Source organism: Cetorhinus maximus, chromosome 11 (assembly GCF_964194155.1).
Source record: "Cetorhinus maximus chromosome 11, sCetMax3.hap1.1, whole genome shotgun sequence".
NCBI lineage: Eukaryota > Metazoa > Chordata > Chondrichthyes > Lamniformes > Cetorhinidae > Cetorhinus > Cetorhinus maximus.
In genome coordinates this window covers 4553909-4579877 of record NC_135889.1, presented here as the reverse complement: position 1 = coordinate 4579877, position 25969 = coordinate 4553909, and the positions used below count along the sequence as shown (strand labels likewise).

At 44.2% G+C, this 25969-nt stretch overlaps 1 protein-coding gene across 1 annotated transcript in view; it reads right to left on the bottom strand.

Moving 5' to 3' along the window:
- Window positions 1-2201: 2201 nt before the first annotated feature.
- ndufa10 (NADH:ubiquinone oxidoreductase subunit A10) overlaps window positions 2202-25969 on the bottom strand; it is a 79756-nt gene continuing 55988 nt past the window's right edge. Inside the window, exons 8-10 of the mRNA XM_078551419.1 lie at window positions 16298-16383; window positions 6586-6694; window positions 2202-2469 (exon numbers count right to left, since the gene is read on the bottom strand). Of these exons, the coding sequence (XP_078407545.1) occupies window positions 2401-2469; window positions 6586-6694; window positions 16298-16383 (264 nt within the window). The 3' untranslated portion in view covers window positions 2202-2400. The remainder of the gene's footprint in view (window positions 2470-6585; window positions 6695-16297; window positions 16384-25969) is intronic.

Below are 25969 nucleotides of genomic sequence, written 5' to 3'. Positions count from 1 at the left end.
TGACTTGGGGAGCCTTAGGAGGCCGCATGATGCCTGAAAATGGGTGCCACACGCCCCAATTTAACCCCACCCTCGCTTAGGTAAAGACAAAGCTCAAGAAGGTACCAGCTCTCTGAGCCTAAATGGTATCGGCAGATTACGATTAGAGGAAAGGGTAAGGCTTGGCAGTTCTTTGTCAGATTCTGTCAACTTCAACATTTCTGTTCACAAATAAGGTGAAACCTCACAAGTCATTGTGACAGAGAACCAACACTTCAGTTGATTTCCTTGCAATGTCTGGATGCTTATTCAATGTGAATACTAAATTGTTCCATATCTGTTGTTTCATGACTTGAACTTCAAAATGTTGTGCAGGACAGTATTATTAACAGCGTATTCCAATAGGCAGGGCTTGAGTTTAGCAAAGGAAGGCACCATTTAAAATGCAGCACTCCCTCAGTACTGCACTGGAAAGTCTGCCCACATAACATACCAAAGTCCTGTAATGGGCCTGATTTTCACTGCTTAATGAATCAAGTTAATACTTGCGTTCTTCTCTCCAACTCCGGCATCCTCAACAGATGTTATTTTCCAAAGTTTATAGCCTCAAATCAGTTAAAATGTTCTTCCAAAGAAAGCTGCATTCAGATTAAACTAGATAAATTCAAATGCAAAATGCTGCAGGTGCTGGAAATTTGAAATAAAAACAAAGTGCTGGAAATATTCAGCCTGATTGATAGCCTCTGTGGACAGAGATATGTAGTTAATGGTTCATGGTTCAGGTTAAGGACCTTCCAACAGAGTTTGAAACCTTAACCAGAAGAAATCATATTGAACGCAGAAGCATTAACTCTGTTCCTCTCTCCACAGACACTGCCAGACCAGTTTATCCCCCCCAGCATTTTCTGTTTTTATTTCAGATTTCCATCGTGTGCAGTATTTTGTTTTTATTTTTAGCTTTATCCAAGACCCCGACAGTTTAAAACATTACTCTGTGATATTATATCAGATCACTGGTCTGATCAATCTCTCAAGTGGGCTCTGGAAAAGGGAAAAATTGGGAGAATTTACAAATTTACACCAGGGACTATGCCTCAGAGCAACAGGTCAACAGAACAGTGCCCTGCAGAATTACCTTTCACCCATGCCACCATCGAGGCAAACAACCATTAGAATCTACCCATTGAGCAAAACACATTTCTGTAAGTGCCATTCATACCTCTTCTTTAGTCTTCAGTAACTGACTATAAACAAGGATGTCCATGATCACACTGCGTTCATATTTAAGGAACATGGGACTTAGGAGCAGGCGTAAGTAGGCCATTTGGCATTTTGAGTCTACTTAACAAGAGCACAGCTGATCTGGCTGGGGTCTCAACTCCACTTTCCTGTCTGCTCCTCACAACCTTCGACTCCTTTGCCTATCAAAAATAGTGTGGTCGTCTCAACAACTATGCTTCTCAGTGCTCTTTGAGCCTACTTAGTAACTACAATGCTTTAAACCAGCAATCAATCCCGCAGCCCTCGTCCACACCCTCAGTTTCATCTATAGGGGTGGGGAGACCAAAACTTAATGAGGCCTGATCATAGTCGTGTCTATGGAAACAAAAGCACAGATGAGGGTTTCAGCAGCAGATGAGCAGAGGCAGGAGCTAATGCTTGCAATATTAAGAAAGTAGAAATAGGCAGTTTTGATCATGGAGAGGCTATGGGGGCAGAGGCTCAGCTCAGGGCTAAATGTGATGCTGAAGCTTTCAACGGTCTAATTCAGCCCAAGATAGTGGTCAAGAAAGGGGATGGAATCAGTGGCATGAACTGAAGGCACCAAACATTGAGAAGACTCAAATCAACTACAGGATCTTTCAGCTCATACAGGATTGGATGTTGGGCAAGAAGTTTGACAGCAGAGACAGAGGAGGGGTTGGGAGAGGCGGTGAGGTGGATCTGGGTGTTTTTTTTTCAGATAGCGACATTTGTAGATAACACAAGTGCATGAACGCCTGTTGAGGGCAAGGTTAGAAAGCAGAAACGTGTCGCAGATGGGAAAGGGAAGACTGCAGGGAGTCAGTCAATGCCGCTGAATTTCGGAACAACATTATGCGATACATTTCGCTTTTAAGCTCATACATTCAAGGAAGAACTGGTGTAATGGCCGCTCCACATTGGGAATGTTTACGCCAAGCCAAGGTTGTCACACATTTACATCAACAGGACACAGGAAGTTCAATGTCAAGTTTTATTAGATAGCTACAGTCAATTAAATAAGGTGCTCAAAATTCTGCACAGGTTGAAGGTAACTCTAGACGGATTTGTCATGCCAAGCTCAGCAGGAAGCCAGCCATTTCCCCTCGGGAGCAGAGAGTTCCCTCGCTTTCTCTTCCTTCAAGGTCAATTTTAATTGCTCTTCTGGAAGTCACACAGTTATTTTAACCAGATCCACTTATCCCCAACGTCAACGTTGTAACCTTCTGCATATCTTCGACCTGGGAGCTGAAACAAGAGAGACAGAACACAGAGCCATGATACGAACGATTTGTACAGCTTGCAAGAAAGCAGACCTGAAACGCTTTCATGTTGCTTGGCATCAACGTGCATTCAAGTGCCCAGTTAACGAGCACAAAGACAATTGATATTCATTAACTACTGTACACCCAGATGGTCCTGGTTAGAACGAGTTGATTTTTTAAATTGCTTGAATCCTGTAAAAAATCTTCTACTAAGATGCAATCCATTCACTCATAACTCTGAAAGCGGATCACCAATTCACATGAATATTGCGTCTTTTACGTAATTAAAAACTCCATGGAACTTTATAGGGTAGAGCCAGGCAGGAAATGGTTAGGGAAGGGGGCTGGAAGCATGGCCAAAAACAGTAAGCCTTAAGGATACTTAAGGCAGGAGGAGGTAGTGAGGCAAAAAGGAAGGAATGGAACAGGGTGCAGGGAGAGAGTGACATCTACTTAACCACAGCAAATACACACCACCCCCCCACCAAAAAATTACCATCCCAATGGACAACCTTACTTTGTTGTTCCAGTTAACCTTCGAAAGTTGTCAAAGTACTTCCTTAGAGCTTTACTAAGCTGCACAATGTCACCAAGCCTATCAAACAATCTAGATAGTATTCCACCCACCCGCCCCCTACCTCTATTTTGTGAAGGATGCCACTGTTAGGGGGTTACGTTTTCTATTTTGAGTGCCCGGCCAGGTATAGCATGGTTACTTCGAAAAAAAAAGCTCCCTCTACTAGCCCCCAGCCAGTTGCCTCAGCCCAAACATTAACAGTACAACTGCTCCCCCCATTACCCATACCAGCCATTAGTCAGCCTCAAAGCAACATCACCTATTTAGATATTAATGAGCAATGCCCTGTGCCCACAGGGAGCTGATTTGAGACTGAGCAAAGACATTATTTACAGCCAGAGGCACACCAAAACCCCTTTTTGAGCACAATTTTTTATCATAACAGAGTCGTGATGGGAATGCTTTGGGAGGTGAGGGGCAGAAAGGGGAAGAGCAATAAGGTCAGGGCCCCCTTCATGAGGAAGTTAACTGATTTCACCAGACAAAGAGCCTTATGTGCCTCTGAGGTAAATCTTAGTATTTAATGGGAGTGTTGAGAGGGAAACTCCACAAGATGTCGTGGCACACCAGAGTTCAGAAGTTAGGAGTGCAACAAGCCCCTCTTCTTCCCTTTTATTCCACAACAGCCGCCTCAGGTGAATCAAAACTTTCATCTTCCAAGTAGAGAGCTTAGCCAAGTTGGATCCCGAGCTGCGCAAGCCAAATCCATAGAGGACAGCTCAGGCCCAAAGCCAGGCAAGGCTAGATTTGAACTTTGCAGTGTCACCTGTCACTCAGTCAGCAGCACTCTCACCTGAGTCACAAGCTTCTGGGTTCATCCCCCACCCCAGTGCCTGGATATTCCAGTGAGTGAGCGCTGCCACACTTGTCAGAGGTGCCCTCTTTTGGACGAGGCATTAAACCGAGACCCCACCTGCCCTTGTTGGATGGATGTAAAAGATCCCATGGCACTGTTTTGAAGAGGAGTAGGGGGGGGAGTTCTCCCTCGTGTCCTGGCCAATATTTTTTCCTCAGCCAACACCACCACAAAGAAAATATCCGGTTGTTGTCACATCGCTGTTTGTGGGAGCTTGCTGTGTTTCCTACATTTCAACAGCGCCCGCACTTCAGGAAGTGATCCATTGGCTGTAAAATATGCTTTGAGGCACCTGGTGGTGGTGAAATTATAAATGCAAGTCTCTCCCTTTTTTTGAACGGTAACAGGACCTGAGTAATCAGGGGCTCATTACCAAGTCTCTCATCTTCCAAAGGATCCTTAACACGAGCATCTTATTCCCACATGAAGGGCAGGGCACTTAGTAACGATAGTGACAGAAGTTGCTTCACAACATAAACAGCAGAAGCACGATGAGACTGCTAATGGAGGGCATTCTGTGGCATTGTGCTTTATCTTCATGGTTGATGCTCCTGCAGGGCAGTGCTGGTCGGGGGGGATCTAAAACACGGTCTCAGGATAAGGGGTCAATCACTTAGGGCTGCGTTGAGGAGAAATTTCTTCGCTCAAAGGGTTGTGAAGCTTTGGAATTCTCTTACCCCAGAGGCTTGTGGATGCTCCCTTGTTGAACGTATTTAAGGCTGGGACAGCCAGATTTTGGTTTCTCAGGGAATCAAGGGATATGGGGAGTGGGTGGGAAAATGAAGCTGAAGCCCAAGATCAGCCATGATCCTATTGAATGGCGGAGCAGGCTCGATGGGTCATACGGCGAAATCCTGCTCCCAATTCCTATGTTCTGTGCCACGGACTCATTAACTGCACAGGTCTCCAAGGACCAGGTTCTCTTGATTCTTCAGCTGTAGCTCCTCAGCTTGTGGCCAAACCATAAACAGCAAGCTTTGAACTGTGCTGCCAAATTGCATTGCTTGAACGCGAAAGGCTGTGAGAAACTGTTGTGGTTTGCGGCCAGGAAACGTACATAGATCGCGTGCTAGACGTTGTGACTACCTCAAAATAATTCTTTTTCACAGCAAGCTTTTCATTACACCCACCCTGAAAACTCACCTCTGACCGAACCCATTTGCACTCACTGCACTGACCCAGCGTATTTTTGGCAATTGTTCTTTCAAGTGATGGGCCTACAGCAGGTTCAGAATACTTTTTTTCATTCGAGAGCAATTTATATTTGTACTTGGAGCAGTTTTTAAAAAAATATAGAGTCATTTATGGCACAGGAGGAGGCCATTTGGCCCATCGAGTCCATGTCGACTCTTTTGTGGAGCAATCCAGTCAGTTCTATGCAGCAGAAGACAGAATTCTATAGAGAGAGGAACCTGCTGTACATGTACAATTGGTGCATGATTCAACATTCACTGCACAATAAACTTAAATCAGATGAAAAAGACAATTTTGCCCTCTCGCATTCAACTGCTAAAGTGAAGTTGTTTACAAAAAGCTGATACAGGTGTATAAAATTTGCTCCTAGCAAGCGCTGGAGACCTAGGTCATGTATTGAGCTGTAACCAGGTAGTTCTGGGGCCTGTCGTTGAACCCGGCACACACGGATAGCCAAAGGGGCGAAACCAGCCATCCTGCCATTATCCTAAGGAGGAGGGCAGTCTCAACCCAGCCTGCTGGTGTCCACAGCCACACAACACAAGCCTGGCAATGGCCAAGCACGAATAGTGCTAATTTACCCAAAATAAAGTGGCTGGATTGTGAAATGGAAATTCCACATTCAGGCTGGGAGTATACAGGTACTGGCATGGCAATGATTTACTTTCCTAACCAGCATTTGCTCCTGACCTGAGGCGCTTGACGTTGGCATTGGGTGTCCCCGCTTTAAAGAAATATATAAATTAACATTAAGTAGCCAGGGGTTTAAAGAAAAAACCCTCACTTTTAAGTTACAAAATCCACCCCCAAAATCTTTACTGCTCAAAAATCTGAATCGCTGTTTATGAAAAATTAGCAAGCCATGTGTCTAAAGAGCAGAACGATGCCAGCAGTAGTGTACAACAACGACTGCACCTACACGCCTCCCCCACGTATTCAATGTCTGGTTTGGCCCACATCGCTATGGATGGAGAATATCCAAACAGAACTTTCACACTGTTCCACTGAAGGCTGTGGGTGCGGGGGCGGGGGTGGGGGGGGGGGAAGAGCGCGAGAAGTGAAAAAAAACAGGTCATTCCCCAGATAACTCGTGAGCAGAAAGCAGTTTGCTTGGGACAGATATTGCAAAAGGTCCAAAAGCAACTCAAGCCTATTCCGCAGGTTTTAGGGTCAGCGGTGTGGAAACAAACTTAACTCTGCATCGTCGCCTGTGCTGGCCCTGATGCTGCTTTTACAAGGGAAGGAAAACATTGCAATTCACAGCAAAGCACCTGCTCAGACACAAATTACAGGACCGTTCAGCCTCCAAATCCATAAATATTTAAAAACACAAACACAGAGAGCGGGGAAGCGAAACACTGCGGATGCTGGAAATCAAAGAGAGACAGAAAACGCTGAGTAGCCTTGCTCAGTATTTCCAGCAGCGTGTGTGTTTTTAATACAGAATGCAGGCTCCCGTCCAGCTCCCTTACCTGTCGGTAGGCGTGATACATTTGATCAAACTCATGAGCTCCAACTGTGACTTCTGGAAGGAATCTGGGGAATGATGTCAGGTCAGCCACACGCTGCTTGTTCTCAACCCTACACAAGGAGACAAGTTCATGTGAGTTGGTACCGTTCCTGCTGACAGATCAATACATCCAGTAGACGCACTTTGTTAAAACGCACTGAACCTGGGGTCACGCTCACAGCTTAGTGCTATTGTTGGAACCGTATTAAAGGAGGAACCTACTGGATCAGAAACCATCACAGGGTTTTCCACATTTTGCCAAACTAGAGTACCCATTAATTTGCCCAAAAGCAAAATTGCTATGCATTAGCTGGTAACAGCAAACACGACAATCTGGTACAGGAACGACTGTGGGGCAACTTTGCACTCAACTTATTCAGTGTAACGATAGCACCCTCTGCTGCTTTTCTCTGGTGCAGCCCACAACTCAGTGACAAATAGCAGAGGTCAGGTTTTTTTTTTTAACAATTCATCATGGTGAACGACTTTTCTGGCAGCTGGTGTCTTTCTCAGTCAAAACTTAATAGTTAAAAGGTTTCAACTGCCTCAATACATTCCACACGGGTGGCTGTCAGGCTCGTGTGTCTGCCCTGCTTGCGAATTTCCATTGGGCCCTGCCCTGAGACGCAGGGGTGATCTGAGGTTGACGGCGCTAGTGCAACGTGAGATCGAAAGGAATGGCCACAAAACTGGGTGGGATGATTGCAATGGGCATCTTCCATTTTCAGTGAAATTCAAATGCAGAGCAAGGCTTCAGGTTGGCCTGACTTGCTTGATACTCCATGGCTCACTCTAAAGTTTCACAGACAGAAAGAAATAAAGGGCTGATAATCTATCTGACAGGTTATTACTGCACCCCAGAGGCCAATTTTACGAAACAACAAATTCCCTCACACGTCAATTTCCCCTCTTTCCTATTTTTTTTTGAAACAGGGGTATTAATCCATTTACTCTAATGCGTGTTGCCCAAGTCAGACTGACCTTGGGAGTCCAGAGCAGAGGTCGGGAGCTCCAAGCCCCGAAAGACCTCGGAGTTTCTGCACGTGCCCAAACTGGGAGCGGACTGGCATGTGCTAGGTTCTGCATTTCTAAGTTCTTTGGGCTAAGGACCGGCCCAGCACGCCCATGCATGAAGGAAAAAAACTGTGAAAACCCGGATCATGTGAACGGGAGCAGAGCGCCATTGAAAACAAGTGTCGCAAGCAGGGAACGGGGAAAGGTCCCAAAGGGAGAGGGGGACAGGGAGAGGTCCCAAAAGGAAAAGTCCCAGGCAGGGGACAGGGACAAGTCCCCATTAGGTTAAGTTACAAAGCAGGAAAAAGGCTGCAGTTAGCAGATTTTAAGTGAAGGAGGGTCAGGAGATCCAAGGAGGCAGCAGAAGGTTGGTGACTCCATACTGTGGGCCTTTGGGGCAGTACTGTTCTGCTCGGTCGAGGGGCTGAAGTCTTGCTTGCGAGCTGGTGCTTCAGTGCGAACTCTGGGATCCGGGGTAACAGAATCTCAGGGAGACGAGATTGAAACCCCGGGAAGGTGGGCTGTTGTTGCAGCCGAGTTGGAGAGACTTTTGGAGAGGATTCCAAGGTGAGACTTTCGAAGGTGAAGGCAGGGATCCCTCGTGAGAGAGAGTTTCAGTGAGATTGGTTGACTCACAGTGCTTACTGACGTCTGGGTAGGTTGTTGAGGAATCTGTGGACTCCGTCTTGGTCGCATTTTCCATTTATTGTGCAGTGTGGTGTAGTTTGCCTGTTGATTCACATGTACCTCATGTTAACCTTGAATGTTACAATATAAGATAGCTATTTTAAGCTGTTTTATCTTTCTGACCTTGTACAGTAAAGTTTTTTTTTGTTCAAAACCTGTGGAATCTTGTGACTTTATTCACTGAGCAAGTGTCTTGAATCTCAAACTTAGTATACTCGAAACAAAACATTATTGGTCCCTAACCGGATTGTTCCGAGAACTTGGGGGTCTAGTCCACGATCATAACATGCATCATTAAACTAGAGAGATACAGGCATGTGAAGGGTGTGTACAGTCGCATCACCAACATCAATTTCCAACCTCATGGTTAGGCAGTTTCACAATAGATCCATTAGCTTTTTAAGTTTTGCATTACTAATAAATCTTGGCTGATTTGAGTTTCCTTAGCTCATTTCAACCACTTCTCCAGATGCACAGTGGCTCCTGAAGTTAGCCATCTCAATGCAGCCTATTAATTATCTGACTATTAATTGCCTATGGTTTTGTGGGCAATGCTTAAAAGACTTAAAGACATTTGTTTTAAAGTTAGGCAAAAGAGTGACTGATCATGAAAGCCCCTCTCAAATGAGCGATACTGTTGTATTTTAATACAAGTGTCCTGTTGTTTTTCAGGCTTCAGAGTCTTTGATGCTTTTGCCCATTAAAATTGCACTGAACCTTTGAAAGCAGAAAGATCACATAGAACAATGGCAACATTTACTACAGAGCAGAGGGTGACTCAAACAAAGGACATATTGGTGCCATTTCAAATGAGTTCACATCACATTATTACTAACAATGGGTTAGCCCAGTACAAAGCAAAAATTTCTGATCAAGAGGGGAAAAAAAACAGCCTGGCGTGCGATCCATTTTGTAATCTAATTAAATGGGCCAGCGGTTGCTAGCAAAATAACAGAGAGGTCACGGTGCACATAATTATTAACGTGTAAAAAATTTGAATTATTAACCTCACAAAAGCAGGGGAGCACTATTTATCACATTACAAGTTTCAAAAAACATCATAAATACGAATTAAACTTGTGGCAGAAAGTTAGGCCTGGTATTTAACAAAGTATGGATCCTTTAAATGAGTTTAATGTGCCTGTGAAGCCACTCAAGCTGAGGCCCAGGAAGGGAATATACAAACTGTGGAGTCTCATTCCTGCAGGTAGCAAATTGTTCTTGGAGGTTTAACATTATTTTCTTACTTTTCCTTTGTCTCCCTTTCTCTCTCACAACTGAGCATTTTTCCCCTCTATTTATTTATTTATCTCTCTCAACCTGTTGTTGGTTAACAAATTTGATTGAAATTTTCAAACAGTTGTATAGCTGAGGGTAGTGCAGTTGATGTTGTCTACATGGACTTCAGAAAGGCTTTTGACAAGTTCCCGCATGGGAGAATGGTCAAGAAGATAAGGGCCCATGGGATCCAGGGCAATTTGACAAATTGGATCCAAAATTGGCTTAGTGGCAGGAGGCAGGGGGTGATGGTCGAAGGTTGTTTTTGCGATTGGAAGCCTGTGACAAGTGGTGTAAGGCAGGGATCGGTGCTGGGACCCTTGCTGTTTGTAATGTACATTAATGATTTAGACGTGAATATGGGAGGTATGACCAGTAAGTTTGCAGATGAGACGAAAATTAGCAGTGTCGTAAATAGGGAGGAGGAAAGTCTTAGATTACAGGACAATCTAGATGGGCTGGTAAGATGGGCAGATCAGTGGCAAATGGAATTTAATCCTGAGAAGTGTGAGGTGATGCACTTTGGGAGGAGTAACACGGCAAGGGAATACACAATGAATGGTAGGGCCCTAGGAAGTACAGAGGATCAGAGAGACCTTGGTGTACATGTCCATAAATCCCTGAAGGCAGCAGCACAGGTAGACAAGGTGGTTAAGGCGGCATATGGGATACTTGCCTTTATTAGCCAAGGCATAGAATATAAGAGCAGGGAGGTTATGTTGGAGCTGTATAAAACGCTAGTTAGGGCACAACTGGAGTAGTATGTGCAGTTCTGGTTGCCACACTATAGGAAGGATGTGATTGCACTGGAGAGGGTGCAGAGGAGATGCACAAGGATGACTCCTGGGCTGGAGTGTTTCAGTTATGAAGAGAGACTGGATAAGGTAGGGTTGTTTTCCTTAGAGTGGGGAAGGCTGAGGGGGGACCGGATAGAGGTATACAAAATTATGAGGGGCAGAGATAAGGTAGATAGGGAGAAACTCTTCCCCTTAGCGGAGGTGTCAATAACCAGGGGGCAGAGATTTAAGGTAAGGGGCAGGAGGTTTAAAGGGGATTTAAGGAAAACTTTTTTCACCCAGAGTGTGGTTGGAATCTGGAACTCACTGCCTGAGGGGGTGGTAGAGGCAGGAACCCTCACAGCAGTTAAGAAGTGTTTAGATGAGCACTTGAAACACCATAGCATACAGGGCTATGGGCCAAGTGCTGGAAAATGGGATTAGAATAGATAGGGGCTTGATGGCTGGCACAGACACGATGGGCCGAAGGGCCTGTTTCTGTGCTGTATAACTCTATGGCTCTATGGTCTAAGTTGACGATGCCAATGCCCCCACTGAGGCTATGGTAGAAAAAAACAGATGAACCTAATTTGAATCTAATTCACTATTTCCTTTTTCACTGATCACACTGTACTCATTCTCTAAGATAGACTGTTGGTCACGTTGTTCACAGATGATGATGTGCTCTCCCTGTGCCATTATCAGCTCACATTTCCAAATATTTGAGACGCTAAAAATTTAGAACCTGAAGGCTGCATTAAAAAAAATTCAACTTGCAGAGTACACGGCAAGAGTACACACAGCATATGCAGAACAGAAAGAGGCTATTCTGCTCTATAGGTCTATGCCAGTGTTTATACTCCACCCTGCACAATATGATTCTGAAGCAGTGCAGGGGAGCTCTCCGCAGTGTCGTGGCTGATATTTACCCCTCAAGCAACATGGCTAAAAAAAAAAGATCTGGTTATCATATTGCTGCGAGTGGGATCTTGCTGTGCACACATTAGCTGCTGTGTTTCCTACACTTCAGCAGTCACAGCTCCTAAAATTCTGCTCTGGTGAGTTCAGCAACCATTAAACCTACAGGCGAGACGTCGTGCATTCACAAGGTTGGTTATTTCAATATCTAGTGTAAATATTACAGGCTGCTTTTACTTTGCCTGTGCTGCTATTGATGAGGAGTGATGTTAACACTGACTGATTAAATGACCATGATGGCATTTTCATTTAATGTTAATTTAAGGAGAGTGCAAGTTCAGCTATAACTGGTGATGGGGCTCTAAGCGAGCCTGTCATTGCGACAATTTGCAATGTACAGCACAATGTTAATCCCCTGCGCACGAAAATATTCAGAAATCTATACAGAAAACACTGGAAAAACTCAGCAGGTCTGGCAGCATCTGTGGAGAGAGAAACAGAGTGAAAGCTTCGAGTCCATATGACTCTTCTTCAGTCAAACGGACTTGAAACGTTCACTCTGTTTCTCTCTCCACCGATGCTGCCAGGCCTGCTGAGTTTTTCCAACATTTTCTGCTTTTATTTCATATTTCCAGCATCCGCTGTATTTCGCTTTTTATCAGAAATCTATAACTTGGTCTTGCAAACCTCCTGGCAAGACGAGAACGAGAAAACAGAGAACCTTTGAACTCAGATTGCCATGAAATCACGGGGAACGGGGAAAGGAATTGATCTCTTCACTAATTTTTTTTCAGTAAACTTCAGAAATATCCAGCTTATTCTATCGTTAAAATGGAACACAGTGCGAAAGCACAGCTTGACACGGGTTCTCGCCTTGCTGAAGGTCATCGCCAACGCCAAGGGTACTCAACACTTGCAGGGAAACCACGGCTTTACAAAAGCAAAATACAGCAAGCGCTGAAAATCTGAAATAAAGACAGAAAATGTTGGAAGAACTCAGCAGGCCGGGCTGCATCTGTGGAGAGGGAAAGAGTCCGTCTCAAGCTGTGCGTTCACAGTGCGTTTCATTTTAAAGAAAGAATAGGCTGAATATATCTGAAGTTTACTTTTTTATAAAAAAAACGAGATCATTTTCTTTCCCCGTTCCCCATGACTTGTTGGCAATCTGAGCTCAAAGGTTCACTGTTTTATGGTTCTCAGTCTGCCAGGAGTTTTACAAGGCAAGTATGGATTTTTGCCCTGAATATTTTTGTGCACGATGATTAATTTTGTGCTGTACGTTGTAAATTGCAACAAATGGCAGGCTCACTTATTTCCCATCATCAATTATAACGTGTAATAAAAACAGAAAAGGCTGGAAAAACTCAGCTGGTCTGGCAGCATCTGTGGGGGGAGAAACAGAGTTAACTTTGAGAGTCTTATGACTCTTCTTCAGAGCTAAAGAGAAGTAGAAATGTGATGGGTTTTATGCTGTTTAAGAGGGGCTGGAGCAGGTGGGGCAAAACAGAAGGTCAGGGATAGGTGGGAGCTCAGGAGGGATTGACAAAGATGTCATGGACACAACAGAGGGAGTGTTAATGGTAGTGTTAAAGACTAAAGAAGGTGCTGATAGTGGCATCAAGGTAAGACAGTAGAATGCATTAATAGTGTTATGACCGAGTTGAAGGAGTGCGCAAATTATCAAGCCCCACTACTCCACAGGCCGTACCATTAATTTACATGTTTAATTTTCTCACCAAAATGGTCAATTGTTTACCTATACTTCTAGTGCCCAGAAGAAAAGACAGTCTGACCAGGCTTCTTTCAAAAACTCAGAATATTAATTTATTTTAAAACAAAACTTCTTTTAACAAGTTCAAGTACTGGTTAACACACAATTGTAATCAGAAATATAACTATCTATCTCTTCCTAAAGAATTTTACCAACACACACACACACACACACACACACACACACACACACACACACAAAGACAAACAAACAAAAGGCAAACACTTCGAGTCACAACAGAGATGGGTTTTGGAGGATGGGCATTATAAAATAAAGGATAAAGTCCACAGGGTCTCAATGCTGTCGACCTGGGGTTCTCTGGTGTGAAGACAAACTGCTGGTCCCAGTGGATGACTGGACATGCTCATCACTGGCCTCAAGCTTTGCAGATCCAAATGCAGGTTCTCTGGCTACAGCTTGATAGCCACACACAATTTTAGGTAAGGTAGAGAGAGAGAGACAGTCAAGGTCCTTCTTTCCTCAGCTTATTCCCCAACAAGGCTGCCTTCCAAACAAGCAGGTTCACAACTGAGGTTTTTCTCCTCTGCCATGTGATTGCCTTTTTGTCTCCCAGCTTTTCATTAATTAAAGCGCTCTGCAGTTCAACACAAACAAGCAACTCCTTCTCAAGTGCTATAAAAGGTCAGTGACGGTCTGGAATGTGCTGCCTGGGAGGGTGGTGGAGGCGGGTTGCCTCACATCCTTTAAAAAGTACCTGGATGAGCACTTGGCACATCATAACATTTCAAGGCTATGGGCCAAGTGCTGGTAAATGGGATTAGGTAGGTAGGTCAGGTGTTTCTCACGTGTCAGTGCAAACTCGATGGGACGAAGGGCCTCTTCTGCACTGTGATTCCGTGATTCTGTCAGGTGATTTCTTGTTGGGTTCCAAGGTGAACTTATGACCTTCTTATTAAAAAAAATTGCCAGGTCAGCATCAACATGTCTAGATCGTGCCAAATCCTTCCATTTTGTAAAAGAAAATTTCAGCCCTGAGCGATATGACTCAAACAATAGCAGAACAAGGGTCAATGCTCTATAAAAGTGCAACGTAGAAACAAGTGTGGGGTGGGCGGGGTGTTGGGGAAAAAGGATGAAAAAAGGATTTTTAAAAAATAAACAAATAATAAGTAAAATATATGTAATAAATAATAAAGTTTCAGGTTTGTGATCTTTCATCAGAATTCCTGATCTTCTGATGCTCACATCCCATCAATGAATGAAAAACATTGCTGCAGAGAAGCAAGTGGTCCTTGGTAGCAAGAGCCAAATGCATGCTGCAGAGCTGTGGGTGAGGGGAGAACTAGCAGTGTGGTGCAACTCATGATATATGCAAGTGGGACGCTACACGCACTACTGCCTGTCTGCAACATTATACTTTCACTTGCCCACAACCTGCCAAACCAGGCCTCCAGTGACAGCATGGTGCAGATTGAATAATATTTCAATAATTCCGCCTCATAATCAATTGTAATGAAGCAGGGATACAGCCCCAGTCAACGCTTCCCCAGATGGAACTGGTCTGCGGTCACGCATAGCATTTTCCAATCTTGCTGCTTTCCTGGTACTATAAGCTAAATTTGATCTTTAGAGGGCCCCATTACACAGCAGTTGACCTTATCACTTGAAAACGTTACTCCTTAATATGTCTTCAGTACATTCTCAACATGGAATTCAAAAAAAAACAGAGACGTGGTTTCTGTTGGAACAACAGAGTCCTGCAAAGGCCAACAATGAATACCAGACTGACATTTATGTTGTTCTGGATTTACTAGTTTCTAAACGGCACTTTCCCTGATTTTCTTTTCTAATTACATTTTTATGTAGTGCTTTGGGCCATTCTCAAGCCAAAAGGGGCAAGGCAACCTGGTGCTGGTGCTTTGGCAATGGCAGCTTGTTCTCAGACAGAAAGAGGAACAAACACTCCTCCTAACCACACAGCAAAAAGCAAGTTCCTTGGTACAGAACAGAGAGGGGCAGTAATGACTGGAATATATGAATAAATGAAAAGGTGGACTGGGAAAGGCCAGCTGATTTAACAGGTCTGCCTCAGCCACAACGCACCAGGCATCATGACCTTCAACACACAAAGTGTCACCAAGACGCCTCACTGTTGTAAGAGGCCCTGTCTGCTCCCTCAGGCAGTTGGAAAAGGTCCCATTACGCTATTTTGGAGACGCGCAGGGGAGTTTTCCCGCCACCTGACAGATATTTATCCCTCAATCAACATCACAAAAAATAAATTACCTGGTCATTAGAGTCACATTGCTGTTTGTGGGATCTCGTTGTGCCAAAGTTGGCTGCTGTGTTTCCTACCTTAACACCAGTGACTGCACATCACTGGCATCAGATGTTCTGATGAAAGATCATCGAGCTGAAAGACTAACTCACTTTTTCTACACAGATGCTGCCTTAACAGCTGGGTATTTGCAGCAATTTTATTCTTGCTAATATATTAACCCCAAAGCCAACAAGCCTCTGCGTTGGGCAAAACATTTTCATGAGGCACCTTACCCAACGCCTTTTAAAAATCCATAAGTACTACATTCATTGCTTTCCTTTTAGCTACCCTGTTAGTTACTCCTCAAAAAACTCTAATAATCACGTCCTTTGGCAAACGGCCCACGTGGCAGGATAGGAGCCGGGCTGGCGTTAGACTGACCTTCACCACACTGGAAAACAAGACTCTAATTGTGGGATTGCCAGTCCCAGCTGGACAGCAGCAACAAGCATACCAGCACCCAGAGTACACTGAACATGAGCTTTGCAGCACTCCCACAGCCAAGTATCAAAAGGTTGTTGCAAAAGTAAGCATTGCATCTAGCAGGCCGTTTTCCATAAATGAATAAACCTTTATTCAGTATTTCATCACAAGACCAGACCATAAGAGCTTGCATAAAAGCAGAAAAATCTGTAAATGCACAAGTGGATACACCAGTAACTGTGCAGAGAAAAGGCAGGCTTAATATTTCAGGTGGATACTCTTGGTCAGAATTGAGACAAACAGTATCCCGTCTTTCTCTTTATAGATGCTGACATGCCTGCTGTACATTTCCTGCATTTTTGTTGACTTTTCTTCCAGACATTTGATTTTATCTATAGCTTTGGACTGGTCTTGAGGGTATCTTCACAATACAGTGAGCTCCTCAAGAGGGCAACTTATTCTGAATGGTATTATCCAACCTCCAACTATCCAATCCCTGTCAAGTGCGACCCATGTATGTACTCACAGCAGTCTGAGTAAATGGAAGGAAACATCACTTTGCTCCGGCCATGGTCCTTTATCCCATTTCAAGAACTCGATGTCCTCAGCAACCTGCAATTACAGCAGTGGTAGTTTGGTCAGAGACTGCATGCCAAAGTGTATTTTTCCTAATGGGAAGAGATAGGGAGGTTTTATCAGGGTAGACAGCTCCATTAGAAACACTAGCACTGGCCACAAGCACATGAACTGAATGGCCTCCACACGAACTAAGTGGCCCCCTCCAAGGTGGCAGCCTCGTCCCAACATCAACCTGCATTTATATAGCACCTTTAATATGGTTAAAATGTCCCAAGGTATCCCACAGGAGCAGCTTCGAAGAAAACTTGATCAAAGATAGGTTTTAAAGGGGGGTCTAAAAAGGAGGAGAGGGACGGAGAGATTTAGAGAGGGAATTCCTGAGCCAAGGAACCTAGCTGCTGAAACCACAGCCACCAACGATGTAGCGATTAGGAAAATTCAGTGGTAGCACCCTGGGTGTCCTGAGCAATATTTATTCCTCAACAAACCATGCAATGTGGTTGACTCTCAAATGCCCTCTGAACACAGGCAATTAGGGATGGGCAATAACTGCCCACTTCCCACGAACTATAAAAAAATAAATTACTTCGTTATACATGACATTGCAGCCTGTGGGATTGTTATGACCGATGCAGTTGGCAAAGCTGAGTTATTTAAAAATCCCAGAGGGAAACTTTAAACAACTGTCATAACCTATATTTTTTATTATTGTATGTTTGAGATGCAACTCTAAGCTCAGACCATCAGTTCTCGAGGGGTTTTATATCAAAATACGTGAGACATTTATTAATTTACACAAGTTAAATATATACACATGGCTACAAATTACTATCATCATAACTTTTATCAAATGCTCAAACTAATCTCCATTAAGGCAACAGCAACCCATTGACTTTCAGCAGACATCAGGCAAAGCATTTTCACCTTACAAATTCAAAATGAGGTTCCTTTCACTTTGGTTCCTGTGGAGACAGTTTTTTTTGGAAAAGCATGCTTTGTTCATAAAATATCAGAAAGAACATTCCAAAACATTTCAAAATGGCCATCATAAAAAGTGCAATCATATTCCAGTTTTCCACATAGATCATGAGGTCCTTCAATACAATCAATGAACATTACAGACATTTCAACATGGTCATTACAGTCAGTCAGACAGTGAATGGTATTTATGTTATCTATATAGATTATGTTGCACTCTGAGGTGCTTCAATACAATTGTGACACATGTAGTATTCACTAGATACATTTCAATGTGAGTCATACAGCCCAAGGGGTCTATACAATTTCCAGCCCCTTGGTGCACTACGGCTGAAAGACCTTTCCCCATTGGGCCTTTGTGGCGGCTGCCCCAAGCTTTAGTGCGTCCCTCAGCACGTAGTCCTGGACCTTGCCAATCTGCAACACTCGATCGGGGACAACTCTTTGCACTGGAAGACCAACAAGTTTCGGGCGGACCAAAGAGCGTCTTTCACCGAGTTGATGATCCTCCAGCTGCAGTTGATGTTTGTCTCGGTGTGTGTCCCTGGGAACAGCCCGTAGAGCACAGAGTCCTGCATCACAGAACTGCTTGGGATGAACCGTGACAAAAATCTCTCTCCAGACCTTCTTCGCATAGGCACAAGGAGGTGAACAACGGTCTCGTCCCCACCACAGCCACCTCGAGGGCAACGTGCTGAGGGGGTGAGACTCCTGGCGTGTTGGAAGGATCTGATGGGGAAGGCCTTTCTCACCACCAGCCACGCTACGTCTTGGTGCTTGTTGGAAAGTTCTGGCGATGAGGCATTCTGCCAAATGACTTTGACAGTCTGCTCGGGGAACCATCTCACAGGATCCACCCTCTCCTTTTCCCGCAGGGCCTCTAGGATGTTATGTGCCGACCACTGCCTGATGGACTTGTGGTTAAAAGTGTTTCTCTGCATAAATTTTTCCACGAGGGACAGGTGGTTCAACTACTTGGAGCGTTCCGCAGCAGCGTGACCAGACCCATCCTTCGCAACACCAGGGACAGGTAGAATCGTAGCATGTAGTGACACTTGGTGTTTGCGTACTGAGGGTCTACGCACCGCTTGATGCAGCCACACACAAAGGTGGCCATCAGGATGAGGGCGATGTTTTTTCCCCCTCTAACTAGAGGCTTGTACATCGCGCCCCTGCAGACACGATCCATTTTCGACCTCCAGATAAAGTGAAAGATGGCTCGGGTGATCGTCACAGTGCAGGGGCGAGGACAGTTGTAGGCTTACAGCTGCTTTGATCTTACATTGCCTCTGCCCTGCACACACAAAACTGCTGTCTGTTATACCCAGCACAGCTCATTGAATGTACATTCTCATTGTATCACCAGCCCCTTTGTACTCCACCTCTAACAATAAAACCCCTTTCATAGTACCAATTTTATTAGTAATATAAATATTGCTTGGTCTCTGCTAGCTGGGTGCCAGATTTCACCCCACTTCTTGAATGCTCTATTCAACAAAATGCAAATGCGCTCTACCTCTCTTACATCTCAAAACTAGTGCACATCAAAGCACCCAGACTAGCTGGCTTTAATCCAATTCAGACACACCCACAGACTAAACCTCTATCTTAAAAGAAAAATATTTTCCAATAATATATTCATTAATGGCTTCAAGACAGGGATCAGGGATCTTACTGAGTGTAAATTGCCTGCCACACAACAGTGATTTCACCTCACGAGCCATTGCCTGTAAAGCACTTTGGAGTGTCCAGGGGATGTAATAGGTGCTATATAATGGCAAGCTTTTCCTTTCTTCTGTACAATGTCTATGATGTCACTGGAGAAAGGACAAACTGTCAAGAGTGCTTCACAGTTGAGCTCACAGCCCAGAGCCAGTCTGTGGCACAGCTTCAAATCAGGTGGAATTTCTCACCTGCACATTTTTCAATAAGGAAAAAGGATAACGCTCAAAAATCTGAGCAAAACGAGCTAGCCACCTTTGAAAAAAGGTTAATCTTTTAGTGATGGTGGTTATGCCTCAGATCGTTGGATACTATTATAATCAGACTTCTGTACTGTAATGCATCCAATGTCACCAAGGGATTGGAGTATAAGAATGAGGTCTTACTGCAATATTTGCATAGGGGCCTTGGTGAGACCAAACCTGGAGTACTGTGTACAGCTTTGGTCTCCTTACTTAAGGAACGATATACTTGCCTTTGACGACTTGAACACAAGTTCACTAGGTTAACTTCTGCGTTAAGAGGGTTGCCCTATGAGAGATTGCGTAGGACAGGCCACATACTTCTTACCGTTTAGAAGAACAAGAGGTGATTTCATTGAAACATGTAAGATTCTTATAGGACTTGAAGTGGTATAAGCTGGATGGAGTGTCTAGAACATGGGGTCACAGTCTCAGAATAAGGGATCAGCCGTTTAGGACTGAGGTAAGCAGAAACTTCTTCACTCAGAGGATGGCGAATCTTTGGAAATCTCTACCTCAGAAAGCTGTGGATGCTCAGTCACTGAGAATATTCAAGGCAGAGAACAATTTGTTTATTTGTATATTAAAAGGGAATTAGGGGACATAAGCGATAGTGCAGGAAGATGGAGTTGAGGTAGAACATTAGCTATGATCTTAATGAATGGCGGACAGGCTGGAGAGATCTTATGGTCTATTGTTGCTCCTATTTCATATGGTTCTTACATAGCCAGCTAATATGTTACAGGGAGCTATTGGAACCACAACTGTTAACTTGCAAATGCCATGGAACAGCCAAAGTATAAAGCATGCTGTTTGGGCATTACAAGCTGTTCTTCAAGAACAGGTTATTTTTCACTGATCAGCACTGCAGAGACTGACCATGCATCCTGAGCAGAGAGAGGGAGAGAGAGCGAGAGAGAGAGAGAGAGAGATGCCCTTCAACACTAGAATTTGAGGACAGTTACTTCCAAATTCAACAGAATTATCTTTTGTTGGTTATATATATGATTTGCAAACACAGAGTTTACTATCCAAGTATCCATAAGTTAAAACATCTTCGGAAGATTGAATTGGCTCAATGCTACACCTGCCTTATAGTGTTAAAATCTAGCTTGTTTTATATTCAAACTGGATAGGAAATGACTATTTTATAACACAGCGTGCGCAAATATTGAACTGCCATGGTGGTCCACAGATCTTTAAGTGGTCGGGTTGATGGGAGGAGAAAGGAAAGTGTTCACTAACAGCTTGCAGATGACATCTGAGCTGGCTGCTAATGCAGACACTGAAGTAAAGCATTAGAGATCACGCAATTTGTGGCTTGGCTCTGCTTAAAAGTCAGCACTCTAGATTCAGAATGGAAACTATGATACCCACACTGTGCTTAACACGCTAGCCTGGACCTCTGATAGGGGATTCGCACAAGGGGGAAACTAAATGATGAGCAATATAGCTATAACTACACCGTCAAAACCAAAAGACAGCTGTACCACTTAGACAGTTAACACTATATCCAACCACTGTGCCCACATGCAGTCACACTGTAATAGCTGAGCTGGTAAATTTGAGAAGTTACTTCCAAATTCAAGAGAATTATCTTTTGTTGGGGAGGGGTGGGGATGATGGTTACATACGTGATCGATGAACCGAGCACATCACTGAGAAATCTGCACAGGTGGTGCCTTAAAACCCCATAAGCCTGGATTCAAATCCTGTGCAGATTGATACTCAAAGGTTCCTCTCCGTCCGCTGTAAAGGCCGGACGCAAAATAACTTTGGACATTCGTGGCCTAGTTCTTAGGCCCGTGACCCAAAATTGACCAAAACCGAGGAAAAGTTGGCAGCTTCATTTCGCAGAATCATAGAATAGTTACAGCACAGAGGGTGGCCCTTCAGCCCATCATTTCCATGCCAGCTCTCTGCAGGAGCTACTTAGCAAGACCCACCCCCTGCCTTTTTTACTGCTGCCTTGCAAATTTTTTCCCTTCAGATAATTATCCAATTCCCTTTAGAAAGCCTGGAACGAATCTGCCACCACCACACTCTCGGGCAGAGCATTCCAGATCCTAACCACTTGCCACGTAGGAAAGTTTTTTCTCATGTCACCTTTGCTTCTTTTGCCAATCACCTTTAATCGGTGTCCCCTGCTTCTCAACCCTTCCGCCAATGGGAACAGTTTCTCCCTATCTGCACTGTCCAGGTTGATTGTGATTTTGAACACCTCGATCAAATCTCCTCTCAGCTTTCTTTTCTTGGAAGAAACCAGTCCCAGCTTCCCCAATCTACCCAGGTTACTGGTTCCAGGGATAAGAGGCTCCATTCTCGTGAATCTTTATTGCACCCTCTCCAATGGCTTCCCATACTTCCTAAAGTGCGGTGCCCAAAACTGGACTCAATACTCCATTTGAGGCTGAACCAACGTTCACCATAACTTTTATACTGCTTTTATACTGTATGCCTCTGTTAATAAAACCCAGGGTCCCATGTACCTTGTTAACCGGTCAGGGTGCAGGCTTGACTGGTGAGAGAAATAGCAGCATTCTGATATAATAAAGGGTCACTCTGAGACAGGGAGGAAGGTGTGCTGTTGAGGGACCTTCAGTCTGCCTCTGGCCTATGCCAGTGACAGCCAGAAGGAGGGATGGATGCTAGACAGCACTGACATCATTTAAATAGCACAATACAGGTACGGACAAAAAAACCTTGTAAAATACGAGGAGAAATTTTTATTAAAAGACAAGGATGCAATTCATCATTGTGACTTCTCCCGCCCTCTCCAATAGTTTCTCAATCCATTTAAGGTTGCTTGACCAATGTTCCTTAATACTCAAAAAAGTGCAAAGATGAAGGACTATTTGCACCGCATTGTGATAATAAATTTAACACTCAAACTTTTCTGATGTAGGCTCGAACAAGATCGAATTCACTTGAAATTAAATAAACAGGGCTCAAGCAGACCCACTCAGCTTGTTTATTCTGGCAAGGATTGGTTTCAGCAGTGTAAGGTATACGGCTGAAACACTTGCCTGGGCAAATGCAAAATCCAGAACAACCAAGTTGAAAGGCTTTGCTTGGAGCGGTTTGTTTTATTTTAACTGAAATAGCCAAGACACAATGTAGAACTCTGACACTGGGATCAAAAATGCATGAGGTCAACCTGGCTCTGTTGATGGTCACTTTACATCAACAGGCTCAATACGGAGGACGGGCTTTCCAGTTTTAACAATCTGAAACGAGTCATTATAAAAACCACAATCATGTTTTGATTAAAAACTTTAAGTATTACTAGTATTGTAAAGCCTCAAAAGGGAAACACGCGCTCCAAGAGTGGTTCACACCGTCCCTGAAGAGTTCTGTTGCAAAAGTTGACTGTGTTTCTCATTCAAACCTACACCTGAACCCGCCACAGCATTGAAATAGCCCTTATTACAGAGGAGTGTTTCAATGCAGGCGTATCAGTGATTTCCTTTGCCCCATCACTGGTGATTATGTTTTGGGCTGTCTAGCCTCTAAGCTCTGGAATTCCCCACAAAATGCAAGTTTTTGTTGTTGGCAAACGCTGGTGACACTTTATCGACCACACGTGACTAGATTGACGCAATCACAAAAAAACTGCTTCCCAATTAGAGTTTGGGAATTTTCCCAATGCTCCTAATCCATATTTGTGGGTAGACAGCAGTTTCCATTAACAATTCGACTCTCTCTTCAACCAAAGCCTGCTGCCATGAATGCGTGTGTGCGCCTGAATTCAACAACCTGCGCATAACCACGGTAAACTCTTTAGGATGTCCATTCGTCATCCCAGAGATTGAAAACAATCCCAGTCAAAACACATTGGGTAGATTTGTTTAAAGATGGAATAACGTACAGAAACAAAAAGGGCACACTGCAAATACCAACTTGACACACCACAGGAACGGTTCTGTCCATTTAATCAAAGAGTCTGAAATCCATCCAGCCTTCCTTAAACACGGTGCCAAAGAGGGAGCAGTCTTTGAGTGGTAAGTTACTTGGGATCAATTGGCCAATTAGGGCGCAGTTGTAATGTCACTGAACTAGCAATTCAGAAGCCCAGGCTATTGCTCTGGGAATATGGGCTCAAATCCCACCATGGTGGAATTTAAATACAATTAATAAATTGAGAATATAAAGAAAAACTAGTCTCAGCAAAGGAATCACCAATTGTCATAAAAACCCACTTGGTTCACTAACATCCTTTAGGGAAGGAAATCTGCCGTCCTTATCTGGTCTGGCCTACATGTGACTCCAGACCCACAGCAACGTGGTTGCCTCTTCAATGCCCTCTGAAATGGCCTAGCAAGCCACTACTCGGTTCAAGGGCAATTAGGGATGGGTGACCAAGGCTGGTCTTGCCAGTGACGTCTACGCCCCATGAAAGAATAACAAAAATGACACAGGAGGCAAATCGGGAACTAAAATTCGCAATAGGGAAGATCCTCTTTTGAGGATCAAACAGATCGCTTCCCAATCATCAAAATCAGAATATTAAGATGTTAAACACCTGGGTTGTCAAGGAAGAAAAGGCATATGATCTGAATCACCAGAGCAGTTTGCTTTTGATAGTAAATGGAATGGAATTGTCTGTCTGTCAAACCACGTCCTCTAAAATTACAGAAAGGCAATCAGAATAACTAATGTAATTTATCTGCCAACACAGGGCATTTTCCCTGTTCCCACAGAATTACCATTTTCCATTCAGAAACATTGGCCAGAATTTTAAGGAGCTCGAGCGGGCGCGCGCCCGACCCAAACACACGTGAAATTGCACAAGAATACGATGGGCGCACACCCCGATGTCACGGTGCCCTCGTACGTTATTATGGTTGGCGGGCGCACGCGGGAGTTGGAAGCGTGCCCGCCGACAATTAGAAGGGCAATTAAGCCCATTAAACATGCAATCATCCTGAACTTGACGTGGCTCGAGCGTTTTTTACACTTGGTGCACGGGCACCAATCGGCCAGGCGACGCTCACATTTTCTCACCCTTCTCGATCCGGGGCAGGATTAAAAGGAGCGAATACGTTTGAGCGCAGCCGTCAGATGCTCGTTGTGTCATTGTTGATAGTTTGGGGCATCCTTTGTGCGCTGATATCCCTCCAACAATTCTGCAGCTCCCGGAGGCATCTTCACAGCAGTAGCCAGCCTTCAGGGAGCTCGTGTGATACTGCCCGACTTCACCCTCACTTGTCTTGGTGCCCGTCCTTCCCCCTTCCCAAACCACCATTGAATGCGTTTCAAGCTAGCCAGCAGATAATTGGCCAGCCAGCACAAAATCACCGTCAGGAACCGATGGAGGGCGGGAGCAGATTTCACATCCACTTTCGGTCCCGTCCATCGCGCTCCCACATCAAGCATAAAATTCAGGCCACCGCGAAGTGTCCAGACTCTATTTTAACACCAGTGTTGCAAAATGTTTTTTATTTCTTGGTGCATCAAGAGGTCTTTCCGATGAAATTAATATTTTCATGTTTAAGCTATGTTTAAATTCGTCACAGGTGCAAAACAGGAACGAAAATGTGACATAGATGCAAGCGAAGATATGGTGGTGGCCCAATAATGAACAGTTGCAATGTTGGATTCGTAAAAGGTGGCCTGAATACCGATCAACTGAAATTTATCTCTTTATTTCATGTGACTGTTTTTTAAAAAGCAAGGCTCAAATGGGGTTGTGCCCTCCGCTTAGATAAAAATAAAAACACAAGGGTGGCAGACTTTGATGGGAGAACTCTATGCTGAGACTTCCCTTTAAGCAGATCCTTGACTTTATATTTCCAAACTAAGATCCTAAGAAATGGGAGTAGGCCATTCAGCCCCTCTGCTCGTCGATAAGATCATGGCTGATCTGATTGTGGCCTTAACTCCATTTTCCTGCATGTCCCCCCCATAACCTTTGTCAATCAAAAATTTGTCTAACTCAGCCTTGAATAAATCCCAGCCTCCACTGTTCACTAGGGAAGAGAATTCCAAAGACTAATGACCCTCTGGAAGAGGAAATTCCTCCCCAGCTCTGTCTCATATGGGAGACCCCTTATTTTTAAACTAGGCTTCACGAGGCGAAACATCCTCCCAGCATAAACACAGCGGTTCCCCCCAGCCAGGCGATGTGAATTAAACTAATGTTCACCATCAGTCTCAGTCATACCACCCAGTCAATACCACCTCCAGGGTGCCTAGGGAGTCTAACGAAACTAAATAAATGGCCAGAGGTTCTAACTAATAAGAAGCATCTAGGGTATTTAAAATGGATAGTAAAGCAAAATAAACAGAAGGAATCCCTTGTCCAGTAGGGTGTGGAGTTTATTCCCACCTTTACAAATAACACACAGCCTTATAAAATACCAGGGACACCAAAATAGATTATGATGTGAGCACAAAGCAGTGGAAATGGGCTGTACCACAAAGTTGCAATGTGCCGACAATCCAACATTCTGTGTTAATTCTATATTAGCTGAGTGTTTAATTGTATTCAGGTGGTGGCATTAACTAGGGAGTTACTTATGCTCTTATACACAGGAGCAGGCTGAAACTGTGTCGTTGTTGGGTTTGGAGGGGCATGTTTGTAATGTGCACCTCTGTACGTAAAAACTGATAAGCATGTAAAGATTGGCTCCAGTTTTATCCTTCCCCACCTGGCTATTTAGATTCAATCATTCTGG